The sequence below is a fragment of the Saccostrea cucullata genome, unplaced genomic scaffold (assembly GCF_032062105.1).
Source record: "Saccostrea cucullata isolate Sc308-1 unplaced genomic scaffold, CSIRO_AGI_Scuc_v1 ctg286, whole genome shotgun sequence".
In the NCBI taxonomy this organism is placed as follows: domain Eukaryota; kingdom Metazoa; phylum Mollusca; class Bivalvia; order Ostreida; family Ostreidae; genus Saccostrea; species Saccostrea cuccullata.
This window is the reverse complement of record NW_026929666.1, coordinates 197,501-218,533: the sequence shown is the minus strand read 5'-3', so window position 1 is coordinate 218,533 and position 21,033 is coordinate 197,501. Positions and strand designations below refer to the sequence as shown.

The following is a 21,033-nucleotide window of genomic DNA, read 5'->3' as shown; positions in this document are numbered from 1 at the left end:
GACCTTTCCATTCAAATTGTAAGGGCATCATTTTCATATTAATTATCCTGATTTTTCCATTCGCAAGTCATGACAAGGAACGCACGGCGTGACAGGTCGACTTCAGGCTTCCTTCTCCTTCATGGCATCTGATCCGGACGCTGTTGTTTTAGGGATGTGGATTTGCCCTGCTCCAAAGTCATACTGATTTAAAAGGTTCCGAGCTTCATGACTATTGTTCACCTCCATACATCATGACATAAAAAAGACGACTTACAGGATATAAGTATAGCCCAGTCAATAATATCACAAACATATGAAAAAAAAACACAAATTAAAATATAACAAAAAGGCTCTGTACAAATAAATAATGTTTAACCAATAGTTCAACTGAGCCAAAAAAAAGTTATTACAACGAATTACAGAAAAAAAAACATTTCTGGTAACTCCAAATGAGAGGGTAAAGAAGGACATGACATTGTTGTTGGAACATTTTAATGGCTTTTTCAGGAAAATAGTGCTATGCAACGCAATTTGAAAAAAAACTTCGCACTTTGATTTCAAATTTGTATTTTATCAACACACTCAGTGCGTTAAATTTAAACTAAATCAACGCACATAGATTTTTTGTTTTTTTACAGAATACACCGACATTTTTTTTCACCATGGACATGCACAGTTAACGCCTTGATCCCACCTAAAAATTGTAAGAACATTCACAAAGCCGTGCACAATTTTTTTATGAAAGTCCGTTGATATGGAGTTTTCAAAACACTTTTTCGAAGTATATTGATTTGATCCTTAATTTATGTAACTGAAAAAAATTAAAGTGTGTATTCTTTGTAACAAAGCAGACCTTTGTCCAAAGGCTATTCTTGCATATGAAGTGCGCGGGGATCGGGTGGGGGATCGAGAGATTCTACACTGCATCAAAAGATAAGTTTTCTTAACAGCGGAACTACTTTTCCTTACCTGGATACTTTCCGCTGCAACATTCACCATTATCAGGTCATTGCTTATACAAAGAATTGTGTAAGAATTTCCCGTTATTCCGATCAAAACAAGTATATTTATGCACGTCGAGTGCTATCACTATTTAGTGATGACCTAGAAATGCTAGAATGTACAAAATCGGTGGACTTATTAAAAGGTCTTTTAAGACTTGTTTGTGTTCTACTTATAAAGTACAGGTTTTAGCTAAAACATTTTTCTTTAATTTTTCAACATGTGTAAGTTTATATTCGTAACTTCTGTGCAACGCACAGATTATTAGTAATATTGTATGGTCTTTTAGTTATCCTGTTTTTTTTTTACACAGAAACATATCTGTTTTTTAACTAGTTTGTTCTTCATTTTGTATGCTTAATATGTGCACTTAAATGTTTAGCGCACTAGAGCGCTCAAGAAATGTTTGCATTGTATTGTATTGTATTGTATTGTTAAAAAACCTGTTTGTTTGTTATAAAATATATAAAATGCATTTATCAATAACTGTGCAAGTAATACATGTACACATGTATATAGAAATATGATAATTATATAAACATATTAACTTCATTTAAAAAAAAGTTTACGTATTCTATCTATTATTTTCAGAGAGAGAGAGAGAGAAAGTAACACCCAACTCAATAATCTAATAAATAAGAAGGAGTTTTCATAGTAAGACAACTGTTTTATGAAGACATCACTAATTTTATTTTTTAACTTCCATTGTTTTGTTCAATTGAAGATTAAAATCCAATTATTACATCTGGTCAATTAGAAAATTAATATTAGAGCTATTCTTAGGAAGCTTTCGCATGCCTAGAAAATTTCTTCGGAGTGAAGTTGTTATTTTTTAAACTCTACCAAACACACCAGAAACTAGCAGGCTTACTTTGTATGGGTTTAACGTAGAATGTATTAAGAGACCCTTTCTGCTCATGGAGCAAAAAATAATATACGTATCATTACTTTTTTATTTCCAAAATATATAAAACCCCAAAAATAATTTATTGATATATAATACTTCTATAAACTAAATAATATGTTTTATTTACAGGCACTTGTTTCGGAAATAAATCTAAACCATCCTATGGGTTAAAAATTTACGTCCGAAACAAGTGTCTCTTATACAGGGGTATTATTCTGTTAAATGCATTAACTTGAATATTGAATATTTTGAATGCACGTATTTTTAACTGTGACGTAATTTAGTATTTGTATTAAAAAAAAAACATGCAAGGACAAGGTGTAATGTTTTAGAAATTGTACCTATTCCCTTTGTAATAAGAAATAATACATATCTTTAATTCAATTAAAGTTTGATTTTTTATGTGTCTTCCACATTTCTTTTTCATGTTTGGAAGTTTTACAAGAAATAAACTTTGATAGAAAAATAGTACCATTACGATAATGGTGATGGCTATCGCCGAATTCCCAGACCCTGTATATACAGTGAATAAATATACTCCGTTCAAGAACTCACCTCGTGTCTGATTTGGGGGATTCTTACACCTTTCTGGTACCTGATCCATCACTGATGTTTTCAAGAGGTCTGCATTGGCCGTTTTTTCAATGTGTATTATTTAATTGGTCATTTCAGCTTGCGCATTGTTTAATAATAATTCACAATCTATTGCAATGCAAACTAATCAAAATAAGAAGTACAAAAACGTATATGTTTATATGTAAAATCATACTGACTATAAAAAATTTTGAAAATTCACATAACAAGTATAATTTGTCAAACGAAACAATAAGCCCAACTAAGAATACAAAATAAAAAAAATGTTACAGCACAAAGCTAATCCATGTTTAACAAGTTAAGTTTTAATCTGAATATATGCATGTTTAGGCATTGTTACAGGAAAATTTGATTTCAATTTTAAACTTTTGATTTCACAAATGAAACGCAATGAAGCAAGGAAACATGTCATTTTCATCATGCAGTTGCTCTGCCATCGGTATCTTTTTTCAAACATTTTTGTAAGTTACATTTTATATCTTTTTGTATATGTATTATAATTCTCTGCCGACCTTAAGATACGCACTAATAAGATATGTAAACAAATAAATATATTTCATTTACAAATAAAATAATTAAATAAAATTAAAAATAATTGGTGAATTTACTGATTAATTAAGGAAAGAAGAGATGGGTTTTAAAAAAATAAAAAAATTAAATAAGATTTTTTTTTTTTTTTGAAAAATAGAGATATTAAAACAGTTAGAAAAATTAATCCTTTCTATATACGTTTCTTCAATTTTTCCCATCAAAACTACATAAGGCTTTTTTCTTTACTTCGTCAAGAAAACAATGAAGAGTTGCAACACTTGACATGTTTTAGTCGTTCATGAACTAATATGCATTTTCTTCCTTAAGAATACTCTGTGTGGTTTCATAATCCACACTAAACAGGAAACATTTTGAGCCAAATTCTTTATAATGACGTCAATGCAGTGCTTAAGATATCCGATCAGATGACCTCTAGGATATGGTATACTTGAACTATTTATTTATGGTAACAAAATAATATAGTAGGCTAACAAAGTACATATATAAGTATTCATGAATACTGCGTCATATTTAGATTGTAATGGAACTTTTGAATACAATTTTGTTACATTTCTTTTCCTGAAAAAAATATTCTGTACATATTAAAAAATATTTTGATATATACAGAATGTTAAACAGTTGTGATGGATTCCATTTGCAGCATTGCAAGATGATTGCATTTTTTTCTGATTTGGGATAGTTTTTAAACAAGTGTATTTCTCAATATTTATTCTTTTAATAGTTTCTTGTCTAGCTCTTTCAGCTGTGGACTGCCACTTTGCTGTATTACCCTTTGACAAGATCACCATTGAAGATGCTACAAGAAAAACACAAAAAGATGATATCCTCATTTTAATGAAAGTGTCTCAATGTTCTCTCAAGGTTTACAACTAGCATGGCCATCATTAGCTTCAGTTTTATAAAACACAGGACAGATGGAACAGCGGCTACATAGAAAATTCCACTTTTCTTACTCGGTAATCAGGATCGTGTTGCAGATGGCATTATCTTCCATTGTCTATTTCCATTTTCTTGTCCGATATTTAGTATCTCCTCAAACAGGAATTTATGTTAATTACAAAATTCGACACCTCCGTGTTGGACCATCAAAAAAGAATATTATTCATATTTTCTCCCTTTGTTCCAATTTCCATGAATTAGGGACCTTTTTGTTCCCCTCTTCTCTCTCTCTCTCTCTCTCTCTCCCAATTTGTTCTCATATGAAGAAATTATTAACAGCCTTAGTAACAGATACTCTGCAAATAAAGTTAAGAACACAAGCTAGTTTAGATTAATGTTACATATATGCATGTACCAGTATTTGGTTGTGTACACATATATATCAAAGTCTTGCGTAAAGTTATATGTAAAATTACAACAGCAATTACTAAATATACAGTGTTCCTTACTTACAAATTTTTTTTCCAGATTCTGTAGGTTATATGCTTTATATATATACATATGTATGATTGAGATGCAAGTTAAAATGATGACGGTTGCTTTATAATTTCTTTCTCTTTATAGGTATGAAAAATTCAGATATCTTTTTGAATATAGTCACATTACACACCCTAGTATGAAGATGAGCTGATCGACTCGACATAAAATCACATTCTGTCGTATCATTCTTGAAAGAGAACTGCTACCATATTAATTTCCAAACGCTAAGTGCTTGTGGCTAAATCTTCTAAAGTAAGTAAAGCATACACTTCATACATTGATATCGATAAAATATAATAAGTGTAAATTACTTGCACATTTCTTAATTGAATAATAATGGAAAATGATAGAGAATCACTTTAAACTTTAACATTAATATGTTACTTTGAGGTGAGTTACAGTTAAAACCTCCACTTTACTCTTGTATCAAACATTATTATTTTCTGACACATGAAACTGGCGAGAAGAGATATTAGTAATGGGGTAACAGCTCGTAACGAAAGTGAAAATTCTAATGTCGTAAAATTTGGAAAAGCTGTCTAAAAAGATGTAAATGAAATTTTGGTCTAGTGAAACTATCATTAATCTTCCAACGTCATCTTTTGTGCCTATTGCACAAAGTTGATACCAGGGCTTAGAAAGGATTTGCGCATGCTCAAGAAGCATGTAATGAATTTGATTAAATCGCGCATGCTCTCTTGTGTTAATTATGGAGATTTTTGGACAACTTGTTATTTTCAGAACGAGCACTGGTCAGTGATATTGAACTATACACGTGGGGGCAGATAGTTGGTTTTTGTCCAAAAGTCAGAGCCAATATTTAGCAGCGTTTGGTCCATGATACGGGGGTGCTCGAGGTGATCTCGCACGTCAGAGAATATTTCCTCTTGTTTGGCAGATCCTAATAAATTTCATTTTTGTCGGTTTTCTAATTTAATCATAACTCCCTCTGTATTTCCTCGGCGGAGATCACTGAAGCAATATCCTAATAAAGAAAACCATGATTCATGAAATTAAAGCAAAAAAAAAAAAAAAAAAAAAAAAAAAAGCATTGCCGAGGCCAAAGACAGTTATTAAATTTCTTCTCTGTGTTATTCTTTTCTTTGTTTCATCTCTTAACAGTTATTTCCTAAGGGATCTCAGCAAAACTGACCAAATAATGCTGATTCAAATATGAATTACTTTTCGAGTATAGGAGTATATGTACATGTACTGTGTGGGTTTCTAGATGCTAGCAATATACATAATTCTTTGTAATATTACATGTATTAGCCACAACGACAATTTATATGACTGTTATTAATTTTAAATAAAAGTGCTAGTTTTCAGTTATATATACAGTCAAATATATAAAGCTAAAGGACTAATATTAGTTCATGCGTAGAGAAATCTGCTTCCATTCTCATGTAGAAGTTTTTTTTCTTTTTTCTCAAAATATAGTTTTTTCTTCTTCTTCTTCCTTTCTGATGTAGTAGTTTTTCTTCTTTTCTCATGCAGAATTTTTCTTCTTCTTTTCTCACGTACACGTTTTTTCTTCTTTTTTTCTCATGCAGAAGTTTTCTTCTTTTCTCTTGTATAGAAGTTTTTTTCTTCTTACTCTTTTCTCATGTAGAAATTTTCTTCTTCTTCTTTTCTCATGAAGAAGTTTTTTCTTCTTCATTTTTCATATAGAAGTCTATTGTTCTTCTTTTCTTATGCAGAACTTTTTTCTTCTTCTTTTCTCATGTAGAATTTTATTTTTCTTCTTCTTTTCTTATGTAGAAGTTTTCTTCTTCTTTTCTCATGTAGAAGTTTTTTCTTCTTACTCTTTTCTTATGTCGAAATTTTCTTCCTCTTCTTTTCTCATGTAGATTTTTTTTCCATATTCTTTTCTCCTGTTGAAGTTTTCATATTTTTTTCTCATGTTGAATTTTTTTTGTTTGTTGATTTTTTCTTCTTTTTCTCATGCAGAAGTTTTCTTCTTTTCTCATGTAGAACTTTTTTTTTTCTTTTCTCTTGTTGAAGTTTTCTTATTTTTTTCTCATGCAGAAGTTCTCTTCTTTTCTCGTGCAGACGTTTTTTTTTTCTTATTTTCTCATGTAGACGTGTTTTTTCTTCTTTTCTCATGTAGAACTTCTTTCTTCTTCTCTCCTCATGTAGAATTTTTTTCTTCTTCTTTTCTCATGTAGTTTTTTGGTCGTCTTTTCTCATGTAGGAGTTTTTAAAATAAATTCTGCTACATATTTGATTATATAAAACAAATTTAAAAAACTGTCAATATGACTTCAAGTTTCATAATTACTATCGATAAAAATAAAGACATATTTGACTCATGTATATTTTTACAATCATATGAACCATTTGCAATATTTGTCGTACTAGAGGGTGGTTTCTCTCTGTTCAACTTTTGTTGTTAGATGTTATTTTATCTTCCTTTACAATCTCTAGTTAAAAACTTGGGTATAGTATTTGTTAACGGTGCATGTGTTTAAAACACTAAAGGTGGTTTAGGAAGAGTGATCATTTTTTTTAAAGATTGTTTCCCCCAAACAACATCGATGAATTTCAATTTAATGTAGGAGGACTGTATTAAAGAACAGGAAGCTTTAAAAGTTCACTCAAAGACATTGAGCATGTCTGCCCTGATGCCCTGGCATACTAAACTTACTAGACAGTGATTAGGTAAAGGTATAAAAAAAATCAGAGAATCAATTTTTAAAACCGGTTTGGCGTCTTTCAAAGTCAAGTTTAGATCACAGCAAAAACCAAAACGATTTTTTTTGCATTGGTCTAATAAGATTTTAGATATCTTTTGAAATTAGGGTATTACATCGTCTCCAGCCACGGTCCGGATCGAGTCCGCATAACCCTCTCCCACAGGTACAAGAATGGGAGAGGATCGTACATTTTAGCCGTTATTTGCTACAATGGGGGTATTGTTGTACAAAGAGAAGTTAGATATGCATGTGCGCATCATGAAAATCAAGGAAATTAAACTTTTAGGGGTATGTTTAACAAGACAATATGTGAAATAAATTTACAAATGCATATTTGAGAGGGGGAAATATTGAGTTAATGTTTACTGATTTACTTAAAAACACAGTTTAATTTGATAGATTTCTTTGTCAGCAGTTTGTCATAGGGCCTGATAGGGACAGATATTATGAAATACTTTGCCTAATATCATTAACAACTCAAGTCAAATATTACTTAACATGTATAGAATTGCAAATTATAATTACGTATCTAGCACGATGTGAATTAATGGTCATACCTACATAAAACAAAATTCATGAGTCTAAACAATATATTTATTGCAATCAATTCGATTCAAGATTTACACATATCGTATTACAGTTCAGTTATGTCTAACTCGTTAGCTATGTCGCTTTTCTCCTTTTCTATCATGCACTTCCATGGACAGCAAGAAAAAAAAGCATATTCATTAACCATTTATAAGGTATACACTATCTAGATAAACACATTACTGTATAATTATTTTCATGACAAACTCGTGTTACAAGGCACCATGCATGCATATTTGATTGATCTTTCTGATAACCAAGGTGGTCTTCGCACAACATGGAATACTGGAAAATGTTAGACTTTGTCTTAATAGCATGTCGTTTATCATTTAAAGTGAATATTCAACCGCCATATATACCACGAAAAAGTGAATCATACATACGATGTGATAGGCATAATTGAAATATTGAAATTGCAATATGTTGTTCTTTGAAAAGCCCTCTTCTTCTTTCCTTGCCCGATCTGCACTTGAGGTCACTCTCTTCTGACCATTGACCGTTAGTTGACTTTTGCTCCCTGGACCCTCAAAAGGGGTTTATTATTGCAATTGCAGAAAATAATTATGAGATGCACATAATGTTTATCTTGACAGATTCTAATTACTACCCCGGCGGAAGCACTCGGCGGGAATTGTCCACTATAATTAGAAGCTGCCCGCTACAGTAATGAGATGTAATGGTCAGGCGAGGTATGCATGGATGTTGGTGCATCTGGTGCAAGGAGCTTAAATAACCCGGATAATGCAGCTGCCAAGCAAGGTGCAAATTTGCGGTGTGCGCATGCTCCAAACTAATATATCTTCTTTTAATGTAAAGAACTGTTGGTCATGCATCCATTTTATAATTATACAGTTTCTTTATTAACAGTTCTTTCATTCTATGAAATATTTTCTTTGTATCTCTTTCTTTTAAAATTTCTTTTCTTTTGTATTTTATATTCCCTCTGGTTACATCTAAAAAGGACCTTTCTCCAACATCGAACTTATTTCTCTCTCGGAAGATGCTTCCTTCTGGGTAGAAACTAGTCGAAATAATTATATCCAAGTTCTTCGCCTTTTTTCCAGGGATAAATTGCTTCGCCAGTGCTTGTAAACCTTCTAATTCAGTTGCTAATCTCCCTTGTAAATCGCCTAATTGAGTTTTTCAATTTCTTGTCATTTTCCGATTTTTCACATCGGTGATAGATGAGATCGGATCAGACAAATTACTAGATTTAATTGATTTTTACAATTTAAGTGTGACTGTTTCTATTGACATTCATTGAGCTGTGTATAAATAAGTGATTCTAGAAGGAAATAACATGAAAGGGTGATTAATATGTCTTCCCCTAACTTTAAGGAAAAAAAATATTTCGCAGGTTTCAGTAACAAAAATTAAGAAAAGATAGAGCTCTACAATTGTAAGTTCCTATTCAGCTGCATATTTAAGCAACTTTCTAATTGTGCTACATGTATAATACGATGTCTCTTTGATTTAAAGGGGGGGGGGGCTTAACGACTTTTTGCAAAAGATATATTTAACATATAGGCACTGAAAATTGGGGCTTATACCTTTTTTGTTGGTTTAGCCCCCCCCCCACCCCCACCCCCACCCCCTTATATAAATTGCTTCCAACGTCTAAGCGATAAGAGAAGCATTAGAAGGCTACTTTGTCAACCATTTATAGATCAGTATATCATAAATATTTACGTACATCCACTAAATATATTAAATTCCTTTTATTGTTGATTTTTTAAAACAAATAATTCCTATAAGAAAACCATTGTCATCAATGACAATGCTAGTGAACATATACATGTATATGTATCACCTCTGAAGACTTTATGAACTTTGCAAGGCTGTTACATCGATTAATGAAACATACCATCACATAAATACATGTACATATCGACAAATTGTTTCAAAATTTTCGGCTTCTATATACCTTTATATCCTACTTTTAAATGATATTTGAACAGTTAAATTAAAAATATGCAAACAATGAAATGCAGCAAGTAGTACCATTTTGAAAGGGACAGTCCGCAGAGAAAAAAAAAATTAACTTACCTGAGAAAAAAAAACTTGACAGACAACCCCACCTCCCCTCTATGCTATGTGCATAAAACGCTTTTCTTTGTTGATAGTACTTATAGGGTGTATGGGAATTAACGTTGCAGCTTTTACAGATTTTTTTTTGCATAGGGTGCAACTATCAAGTAAAGAAAGCATTTAAATATTGCTAAAATTATGTCATGAACAAGGTTAATTAAAGAGAGAGAGAGAGAGAGAGAGAGAGAGAGAGAGAGAGAAATATTATAGTATAGTTAAAATTACGCAGTATTTAATATTATTGTGTATATTACATGTATAATAGCCCCTGACTGTTTCTCGGACAAGAAAATCGCATGATTTGATTTTTTTCTTTATCGTGCATGCAGAGATTTTAATTTAACTTTGTTATACGATCTGATTCATTTACAAATATACTCGGTTTTATCACAGAGTCCGTTCTTTCCAAAGAAAGGTGCAACTAGGTACTACGCAATACATAACACTGTCATGTAATTTTAAATTTACATATGTAACTCGGTCTTACCCAAAATATCGCGCAATTAATTAGTATTACGTGTACATGTATGATATAACAAAAAAAAAGTTAGATCTAAATACAGACACAGACTTATTGCATACTATACGATTCTTACAAATAGCTTCACAGATTATCGAATAATTATATAATAGCATATACATGTGTATCAATAAACCATTATACAAAATACACAAGAACAGAGCAATATTCATTGACAAGGAAAAAAGTTGATGCAACAAACAGACGAAACAAATATAAAATTAAGTTGGATTTGCTACATAAAGCAGTGTCTATATTAGGAAGATTAATGGATTGTAGCATATGAAAATCATTTACGCAAATTCTGAAAATTTCGTTAAAATTGAAAGCTACTATGTAGAACTTCCCGTGATTTCTATAGTTAAAAAACCCAAGATTTACTAATATTATAGAGTCATCTCTCTTTGATTTCCCGAATATAGTTATGCTTTGTGAAACAAAGGCGGATCCAGCACCAGCGAAGCCGGGTGTGCCCTCCCCCCCCCCTCCCCCCCTTCGCGATTGAATTTTCTTTTTTTTTCTACTGCCATCCCCCTCCCCCATTATGAAATGCCTGGATCCCCCGCTGTGAAAAATCTGTATAAATACCTATATATAAGTGTAAAAAATAATTCAATTTTATTAACTTAAAAAAATGAATTTGAGGTAGATGGCAGAACAATATAACTTTTGTTCCCAGTTCTTTTTACACAGTTACATGTATGACTTGTATATTTTTTATAGAAAGAAGTTGAATTTTTTTAAAAGTTCATGCATTCATTATGTAGCGCAGCTGCAACTGATTACCGGGTCCTTCTACGTGTAACTAACTAATTAGTAAATTTGCAAGATGAAAAATTAGCAGTTTTATTTTCTTCATAGAGCGAGGAAAGACAACTGCGTGTATTTTTGATCTGTTTCCTATCGGGATCGGAATTCAACAAATAATTCGCTTCCGGAAAGCGTCGGGCTTTGTTGCCTGCAAGAACTTACAGAAAAAGCATTTTCTAGCTCTCTGCAATATTGTTAAAATTAGAAATAGTTGAAACAACATTAAGATGGAAGAAAAGAAGCGATCACCAACAGAGGAAGATAACGATGAAGAGGGAAGACGCTCTAGTCGGAGGAAGAAAGCAAAGGTTCGTTCCGAAAATCCTCAATGTAAAATTAGCCAGAATACTGTGAAATCACTAATTTTCGTGGGGTTTAATTTTCGGTTTTCGTAACTTTTATGTCCACCACGAAATGTAAATTTTCATATGCACAACTACTAAAAAGTTCATCCACGAAATCAAATCCCCACGAACCAACATTTTTTCTTCAAACCACGAAAACTTGACCCCACGAAAATATGTGATTTTACAGTAATGAATAACTTTAAAGGTGTGACACTTTCCTTGAACCATTCCCCCCTCCGTTAAACAGGTTGGACACAGTTCCTTTTTCGGGGAAGTATTACTATAAAAGGGAACTGTTACTCTTTTCAGTAATAAAAAACATTACTCAAATCGGGAATTTTTGTCTTATTTTTTAAATAATGCCTCTAATCCATTTATTAAATAAAAAGTACATAAAAAATACGATGTAATGTGTTTAATCTTTATCAAACAAACCTCGCTGACTGAAAAATTCGGTCCTTCAGTGCTGCAGACAAGAGTAAGATGAGATTTAATCATTTTCCCTGTTGATGAATGGTACTATGGAATCTAATAAGGACATTCATTCTTAAACCATTTTAAAAGAATGTCGTTTGAAATTTAATATTTCAAGTAATTATTTTCATCTGTAAAAGAAGCAATGGTATTTAAAATTATCATTACAATTTCATTTAAAGAAAAATAATTTAAAATTAAATTAGAATGAATAATCTCTTGAACGAGTTAGCAAGTGCTGAACGTATCCATTATCACAATTTTAACACAGGTAAACTTCCATAAGAAATCTATACCATAGAAATATTTCACCACTCCTTTTCAGCTTTTTGCAGCAATAACTATTGCAGTTTTGAGCACACATACACTTAATAGACAATAAATATTTAGAGGATGTGAAAATATCCTTGCACTTTATCTTTTATTCAAAATAAACACGAGAATAGAGGCTAAACGAGTGAAAATTCCCGAATTGAGTAATGTTTTTATTACTGAAAAGAGTAATAGTTCCTTTTTATAGTAATACTTCCCCGAAAAAGGAACTGTGCCCAACCTGTTAAAGATATTTTTTATTCGGGAAAGAGCATTTAAACTGCCTTTAAACAAAAAGGAGATTTATGAAGCTTGCAATAGGCTAGGTTACTTGATTTTTTTTTAATAAAGAAAATGATAATTCATTAATTGTGTTGAAGGTTGAATACAAGGAATCAGAAGAGCAAGTTACCACTGTCTCAGATGGAGAAATGGAATCAGATGAGGAGAAGAAAGAGAAAGACAAAGACACAAAAGTTCAGGAGGAAAAGAAACCTCCACCGCAACAACAGCCAGCTCCTGCCCCTACAAAGACTGACCCCGAGCCAGAGCCAGAAAACGACAGCGAAAATGATGACCCCACAGGTACACAAAAAATTATATTAAAAAAAGCACAAACAAACACACTAAAATTTGATTCGTTGAAAGTAATGCAAAATGGATTTTTCATGGCTATGCTTGTTTAATAACTGCAGAAAAAAATCCACTTTATGTTACTAAATTGTACCTGATGATGCTTAAATGGAAATGTTCCATCAGTTTTAAGATTACAAATGTTGAAACAATTAAAATGCATAATAATGATTTTATTTTTAATGTGTAGTATATATTTCAGGTATCACTATATGCAGTACATGAAAATCCTGGTAATTACCGTATAAGTGGAAATTTTAGCAAGATACAAATTTAGCGATTTCAGAATCTACCCAAAATCTGGTATTTTATTTTTAGCGAGAAGCAATTTTAGCGATTTTTAAATGCTTACTAAAGTAGCTATTACAAATAATATTTTAATTTTTAATGTGTATATATATTTTAGCGATGTCAGCACCCTTGCTAATAATGCCAAAATTAAATCCTCGCTAAAAATTCTACTTATACGGTGCTTATTTGTATCACCGGAATATTTATTTTAATTGTTTATTTGCGCAGGTTTAGAAGGAGCAGCATTTCAAAGCAGAGTTCCATTTGACAAAATGACATCACAGGAAGCAGCCTGTTTTCCAGATATTTTACAAGGGCCACCCCAGTCCCAAAAAGTCTTTTTACATCTTAGGAATAGAATTGTAAGTCTTCAAGCATCTCAAAGAGACAGTATAATATAGAATCCTGTCTCCTGAAGCATCTCAAAGATACAATAAAAATTAGAATCTAGCTCCTCTTCATCATTTGTGTCATCTAAATTTAAATCCCTGTGACATATTAGGAAGATACTTTAAATAACTAAATAATTATCTTTGCATCCTTGGGAGCTATTGTAAAACATCTTTTTTTTTCTCTGGAAGAAAATTCTGTGTCTTGTTAATATAACATATCAATGAACAGATCTGTATTGTAAATTTTCTGAGTTCAAAACATTTTTTATGATATCATTTGTGTGTAGGAGTAGTCCATCCTGTTTTTATTTCTCCATTTAGCTTCAATTATGGCTTGAAAATCCTAAACAGCAGTTGACATTTGAGGTAGCTCTTCCACAGATTGAGGCCCCATATAACAGTAAGTCTGATTGAGTTAAAGAGGTTCTTTTAGAAATCGCTCTCTAATTCATGGGGTATGTCAGGGCATCAGCAATAGTTGGAAATGTGGAATTATTTGCATAACGGATGATAATTGGAAATGTTTTTAATATGAAAAGAAAGGATACGAGCAGGTTTTTCTGTAGTATTATGTAGGAAATTAAAGTATATATTATTGTTTATGTTTGCATGAAGAAAAATTTTATGTTTTCTTTATGCCACAACCTTGAAGTTTTTATATTGTAACAAAGGTGATGGACCGCTGGTAATGAGAGTACACACGTACCTAGAGAGATTCGGCTATATCAACTTTGGAGTATTCAAGAGAATAAAACCATTACCAGGTATGATATGAGATTTTAAGGATATCACTAAATAAGAGAATGAAAAAAGACAACACATTATAAAAATAATATGGATATAAACTGATAAAAATTTCAGAAAATTTCAGAAGCAGGTGTACTGTTTTTTTATTTTTGTATCACTCAGCTTGACGAAAATACTGTTAACCAACTTTTATCAATCTGCAGGAAATATCTGAAAGTTTGTTGATTCTTACTTCCAAATACTTTTTGCTATGAAATATTTACATGCATTCCAATGTGTATTTATGATAAATAATTTCAAAGTCACAAAGTCTAGTTGTCATTAATAGAACTTACACTTTCAAATTGCTAATTAAAGATGTTGCAAATAATAACTGGTTTGCGGTAACAATATCTGAAAGTGCAATTTAATTAACTAACTTGCAGTTAAAAAACATGGTAAAGTGATAATTATTGGGGCTGGGATAGCAGGGCTGACTGCAGCCAGACAGCTGATGGCTTTTGGAATGGATGTCACAATACTTGAAGCCCGTGTAAGTAGACATTTCTTTGTAGATCTAAAGAGAGTTCTGCTTTTAAATCTGAAAATCTCATAATTTCGAAAAATCTTGTTATGTTATAAAGAAAAGAGATACAACTGAAAGTTGTCGCTATCTTTTGTGTTTCCTTTTGCTGGGTCCATCTTGATAATGAAGTTAATTTTCTTATATAAAAAGTAGAAGAATTCTGACAAAGAAAATGTGTGATGCATTAATTGTATTTGTTTTAGCAAGCTATATTTTGCAGCTTTCTCACTGAAAAACCTCTCTATAGTTCAACATTAAAAGTAAATGCATTCTTGGTGACAGAAAAACTCACTTGCTAAATTGTACTACATCCCTGTATTTTCAGTAAAAGTCAACTACTTGCATAATTTTAGCTGTGAGATAGAAAAGGATGACCAAACGTAAAAAGAGAAACACATATTCATGTCAAATGCCTTCAATGTGATAAAATACTGGTACACATATTACATGATTGTATGTAAATCTTTTTAACCACAGGACCGTGTTGGAGGTAGAGTAGCCACCTTCAGGAAGAATAACTATGTGGCAGACCTTGGGGCCATGGTGGTTACTGGACTTGGTAAGTGTAACATTGAACAGTTGAAAATCATCCCTAGTTTTAATGAGCACCTTAATACTGAACATTAAGAGTACAAATTGATTATTTTCTTCTGAATTAAATTATTAATATTTCTTAATGTAACGGCTCCCTGGATTAATGTTTGTTAATTACTTGTACATATCTTTGACATATTTACATATTTACTTGGAACCAGGTGGAAATCCAATGACCATACTGAGCAGACAGATTAACATGGAGCTACATAAAATTAAACAGAAATGTCCCTTATATGAGACCAGTGGGAGCACAGTGAGTACACCTTTATGTCCATATATGGAAAGCTTTGTTCATGCACATCTTCAAAGGATATTCCTATTAGTACATGTGTATATGAGAGACGTAGGTGTGAATGAAAAAGGCATAGGAAGGAAATTTTAAACCATCTTTCAGAAGGAGAAAATATTTTTAAATATTTTATTTAGATGTTAAAGGATCTAAAGCTAGTCTCAATACAAATTAGTAAGTGGACTAGCAATTAAAATTCAACAAATTATATGAGTGGTTGTGTTGTACTTGTAGGTCCCAAAAGATAAAGATGAGATGGTAGAAAGGGAATTCAACAGATTACTAGAGGCCACATCTTACCTCTCTCATCAGATGGACTTTAACTTTGTCAACAATAAACCTGCCTCATTAGGACAAGCCCTGGAGGCAGTCATCAAGTAAGATTTTGTCTTAGGAAATAACTTTAACAATTTTTGAAAGAAAAAAAAATGTTAAGATATTCATAGGGTCTCTATTTTATTATGAAAAAAAAATGTTAATTAAAGGAAAGCAAGAGAGATAGAGAGAGATGAAATGAAAAAAAATCTTTTTAGGCTATTTAAATTTAATTCTCTGGTTCTCAGGCCAATTTTCTCCAAAACAGATGCAAGAGGGAAGCATTTTTCTTATCATTTTATTGGCAATAAAGTAGATGAGGGAGGTATTTTTTTTATTTTAATTTTCGAATTTTCTTTAACATAAAGATAATTTTTTTTAAATCACAGATATACTTTCCATGTCTGATCAAAAGTTCTGCTTTATCCATTGCTTATCAGCGTGTGAACAACGTAGGCAATGTCTTTGAATGTACAGCCTACTCCGGATATATTGAAATTCAGGGGACCAAACAAATTCTTTCAATATATCCGAAATTCAATATAAGCGAAATCGTGAAGCCGCCATTTTTTTTTTTATTAAAAGTTCAATCCCGATCTTTAAATAAAGAACAAACCCGAACAAATTAATTTTATCATCGTTTACCTATAACAGTGTGCAGATTACATGGAATACTAGTCCTTGAAAGTTTAAATAAAATTGTTTCTTTCTGTTGCATTGATAAGACAATCTTCAACCTCATTATTATTCCCCAGTTGCATTTATTTACGTTTTGGAGAAAAATCACCGATCTTAAACTGTTGAGTACTGCTGATCGCTGCATGTATTTGATCGTAAGTGTACTCGGGTTAATCTCGTAGCTATTTCGAATTTAGGCTTATCAATAGCCTTTACCAGTACGTATTTAATTTCAAAGATAAGTTTATTTCTAGATCTGTGGGGGTTACTAAATTGCATTTAGCCTCTGAGCGAATACATCTGTATGACATGTATAATACATTTAACATTGAATAATTTTATTGCGTCAGAGAATGCATTATAAAAACACATAAGATGAAAACTTAATTATTCACACCTTTGTATATCAACTGGTCAGTCAGGCATGATTTCAGTCACCAACTGTAACAACAGCCATCAGGGATCGAGTACTTCAATATAGCCATTAAGAAAACAACTCATTATCACCTGTGGGGACCGAACATTGACTTCAATATAAGCGAAATTTCAATATAGCCGATTTCAATATAATCATTTTTTAATGCAAAGAATATGAGAGTCAAAAACAGGGGATTTATTTTTATTTCAAAATAAGTGGAATTTCAAAATAAACGAGTTCAATTTAAGTGGAGTAAGCTGTATTTTCAGACGAAGTAGCCAATATCTCTTTGAAAATGGCTACTTGAAGTGATATTTGAATACTAAACTACAAAAAAATGAGGACAGAACTTTTTTTTCCGGATTGGTCTCTGCAATACCAATCTTTTATTTTATCAAAAATACAATAAAATTAGCAATGGAGCTACCTCAAAACGGATGCGCGCAGGCCTGAGAACCAGAATTTCAATTCTATGTAGCCTTATGCTAGCAACTTATTAACTTGTTGATAATTGTTTGTAAATTATGTTTAGGAAATATATGAGTCAAACCTCCTAAAGTTACTTCTACAAGACAGTGGGTTACATTGCATGACTAAGATTGGATTCTATTTATGTTATAGCCATTATTAAATGTAAACTTATATTATTAATAAGAGTTATATCTCTTTTTATGCACAACATGATGAATGCATTTAAAAGTTCTTGAAAGTTATCTCCCTATGTCAACAAACCTAATATTTTCTCACCATGTCCTTTGTAATATGCATACCGGTATATACATGTATTTATAATATGCCCCCCTTCGAAGAAGGGAGGGCATATTGCTTTGCTGCTGTCTATCGGTCTGTCGGTCCACCATCAGTTTCCGTTCATTTTCTTTGCAGAGGGTGCACATATTAAAATGAAATTTTGTATACAGATTTATCATAAAAATATCCAGGTCAAGTTTTGTTTTGATTACGATGGAGCCATTTTGGACAGAGTTATGCCCCTTGGACTTGGAAAAATTCCAATTTTTTTTTGGTAGGGGGGATGGGGGCATAAGTGTTTTACAAACATCTCTTGTTTCAAATGCTTTTGGACAATTTTGTACCACACCTTTATTGACTCATAGATTTTATGTGTGAATCCCCAACCCTATATGTTGGTATTAATGTTATAGAGGGTAATAAACGGTAGCTTATAGGATGATCTGCCCAGATTGACCATGCAAAGGGAAATGTGAGTTGATCTGATCATGATTGAATATCTATACAGAATGCAGGAGAAACATGTTAAAGAGAAGCAGTGTGAGCATCAGAAGCATATTTTAGAGCTACAGGAAAAACTGAAAAAGAACCAGACCTCAGTAAGTGCAGGACAAAGCTTAATTAATTAACGATTAGCGTCAAGTTACTGTGGCTGTTGGCTGAAGGAAGAATTAGAGCATGTAGTAGATTCATAAAGAATGCTGGTGTAAAAATGTCATATTCCATTTTTGCATGTATTTGAATTACTAAAAAATATACTCATTTGTTAAAAACATGTTAATCATTGCAACATAACATGTATTTGAGCTAGATTGTCTAACATATTAGTTATTGTTGATCACCATGATAATACCTCATTTTCTTGAGATAGTTTCCCTGGTACTTAATATAAGTGAGACAAAATTTTCATAAATTTTCATCATTGTTTATATATTGTATAATTTTTCATTAATAATACAATATAATCAAGAATGATTTTTTTTTAAATGAAAGGGTGGATATAATTAAGCAAAAAAAAAAGCTTGCAACTAAAAAGTATTTTAAAGTAGCTGACTAAATTGTTAAAGTATTAAACTAATATAAAGATCTTTTTGCCAAAGAAAATTTGTTCCTGTTTCATGGATTCACATGTTGCCCTTATACAAGATTACTGTATTTGAAATGGAGAACTTTATTCTTGTTACAGATGTTGTCCCTGAAAGACAAGGTAGAAGAACTACACAAACAATGGAAGGAAGCCTCAGAGGTCAAACCACCAAGGGACATAACTGCCGAGTTCTTGGTCAAGAGCAAACTTAGAGATCTCAATGCTGCCTGTAAAGTAAGGATCTTTATTATTTGTTAAAGTCAAAACCATATTTCTATCATTAATTATAAAGGGGTTCAGTTAAGAAAAAGCTTTGTCAGATATTGAATTACATGTCATTTTTTTTTTTATAAATAAATGTGAGTTTTTTTACACTGTAAATTGAGTTTGAAAAATGCACATTGTTAGTAAATTGAAAATATTTGGTTTTTTTTTAAATATTAAAGGTAGTAGTTAAAATACATTAAGGCATGGTTTGAGTAATTTGTTATCTTGTGTCTGTTTTAGATACTTTACATATTGATTAAATAGATGAATGTAAGGTAGCTTTTCTAAAAAAAATATATATTTATGTCTTGTAGGAGTATGAACAGCTACATACACAGCAGAAAGAAATTGAGGATAAACTCCACGAGATGGAGACTTCATCACCAAGGTAAACAAATGTCACAAAATTCCGCAAGGGGACTTTGGCATGAATATACATGTTCTGATTCTATTTATATTTGTATTTTATACCCAGGTACACAGTAAAACGACACCTCTTTTCCTTAAAATATGTGTGTCTATATAATTTTCAAGACGTTTCCTAGCTCTATTTATCCTGTTTTACTGTTGTACATGTATGTGTTTGTGTTTCCTTGCATTCTTATTTTCTCTACTTATCAGTTATTTGTAGTTTATTAATTTATGATTGTTTTGACTGGATTCTTTAGTACATGTAACTTCTTACTTTTAATCAATTATTAGTGAATGATGACTTCCTGCCTGTTATTCCGAGTCAACACTTTTGTTTGACTCTATTTAGGATGTAGAATAAACTCCAAACTTCCCACATATAATATTGAACATGACCTTGACTATTGACCTTAATACAGGTCAGTTAAGCACATTTAATTTAACCATATATTTAATACATAAAATCAAATTATGAGTACTTCACAATCCAGCCATATTGTTTTTAATAGCAATCTGTTCATTATAAATGTTCAGTGTTCGTGTTCAATGTTCATGTTTGCTGCAGTGAATAAAGTTCAGGCAGCTCCACTAATTCTCCATAGATTTGGTTGCAGTGATGTTTACCTGTCATCGCGTGACAGACAGATCCTGGACTGGCACTTTGCCAACCTTGAGTTTGCCAATGCCACACCCCTTTCTCTCCTGTCACTCAAACACTGGGACCAGGATGACGACTTTGAATTTTCTGGAAGTCACTTAACAGGTAATATGTACATGTAATTCTATCATTTGAATTCTGAATTTTGAAAATTAAAATGTTACAATAAGTGAGCTGGTAAAATAAAAGATTTACATTTTTTTTGATACGAGGGTATGATCAAATGTTACAGTAAAACTCGGTTATAGCGAAGTCGTAGGGACCCGTGAATTTAATTCGCTATATCCGTAATTCATTATATCCATATAACGAATTCGAATAAGTTTATTTGGCGAATTCGTAATAAGCGTGTTTTCCTTTAAGTATTATTACCAAATATGTTTGGGAAGCAATAATTACAAAACATACCTTGGATTACTAAGGTTTTCGCTATGAATTGAATTTCATTTGCAAATTTTTACTAAAAATAAAGTCAATTTAATATATCTAATTTTGAGATTTTTGAAAAATCGTTATAAAAGATGTAAATTTCATTATTTTTAACCTCTGCGGGCAAAAAAATCGGTTTGCTATATCCGTAAATTCGCTATATCAGAGTTCATTATAACCGTAAAAATTTACAAAGAATTGTTAAGAATTTTGCC

The 21,033-nt window shown here is 31.7% G+C and overlaps 1 protein-coding gene across 3 annotated transcripts in view; it reads left to right on the top strand.

The window, feature by feature from the left end:
- The first annotated feature begins 11,268 nt into the window (after positions 1 to 11,268).
- Positions 11,269 to 21,033, top strand: part of LOC134281696 (lysine-specific histone demethylase 1A-like) — a 21,188-nt gene continuing 11,423 nt past the window's right edge. For 2 of the 3 annotated variants that reach the window (XM_062764130.1, XM_062764128.1), the window contains exons 1-13: positions 11,269 to 11,466; positions 12,672 to 12,876; positions 13,444 to 13,577; positions 13,929 to 14,007; positions 14,279 to 14,371; positions 14,780 to 14,886; positions 15,397 to 15,478; positions 15,675 to 15,769; positions 16,040 to 16,182; positions 18,475 to 18,565; positions 19,153 to 19,287; positions 19,635 to 19,708; positions 20,334 to 20,494. In XM_062764130.1, the coding sequence (XP_062620114.1) occupies positions 11,386 to 11,466; positions 12,672 to 12,876; positions 13,444 to 13,577; positions 13,929 to 14,007; positions 14,279 to 14,371; positions 14,780 to 14,886; positions 15,397 to 15,478; positions 15,675 to 15,769; positions 16,040 to 16,182; positions 18,475 to 18,565; positions 19,153 to 19,287; positions 19,635 to 19,708; positions 20,334 to 20,494 (1,480 nt within the window). In that variant the 5' untranslated portion in view covers positions 11,269 to 11,385. The remainder of the gene's footprint in view (positions 11,467 to 12,671; positions 12,877 to 13,443; positions 13,578 to 13,928; positions 14,008 to 14,278; positions 14,372 to 14,779; positions 14,887 to 15,396; positions 15,479 to 15,674; positions 15,770 to 16,039; positions 16,183 to 18,474; positions 18,566 to 19,152; positions 19,288 to 19,634; positions 19,709 to 20,333; positions 20,495 to 21,033) is intronic. The other variant, XM_062764131.1, reaches the window with a different exon arrangement.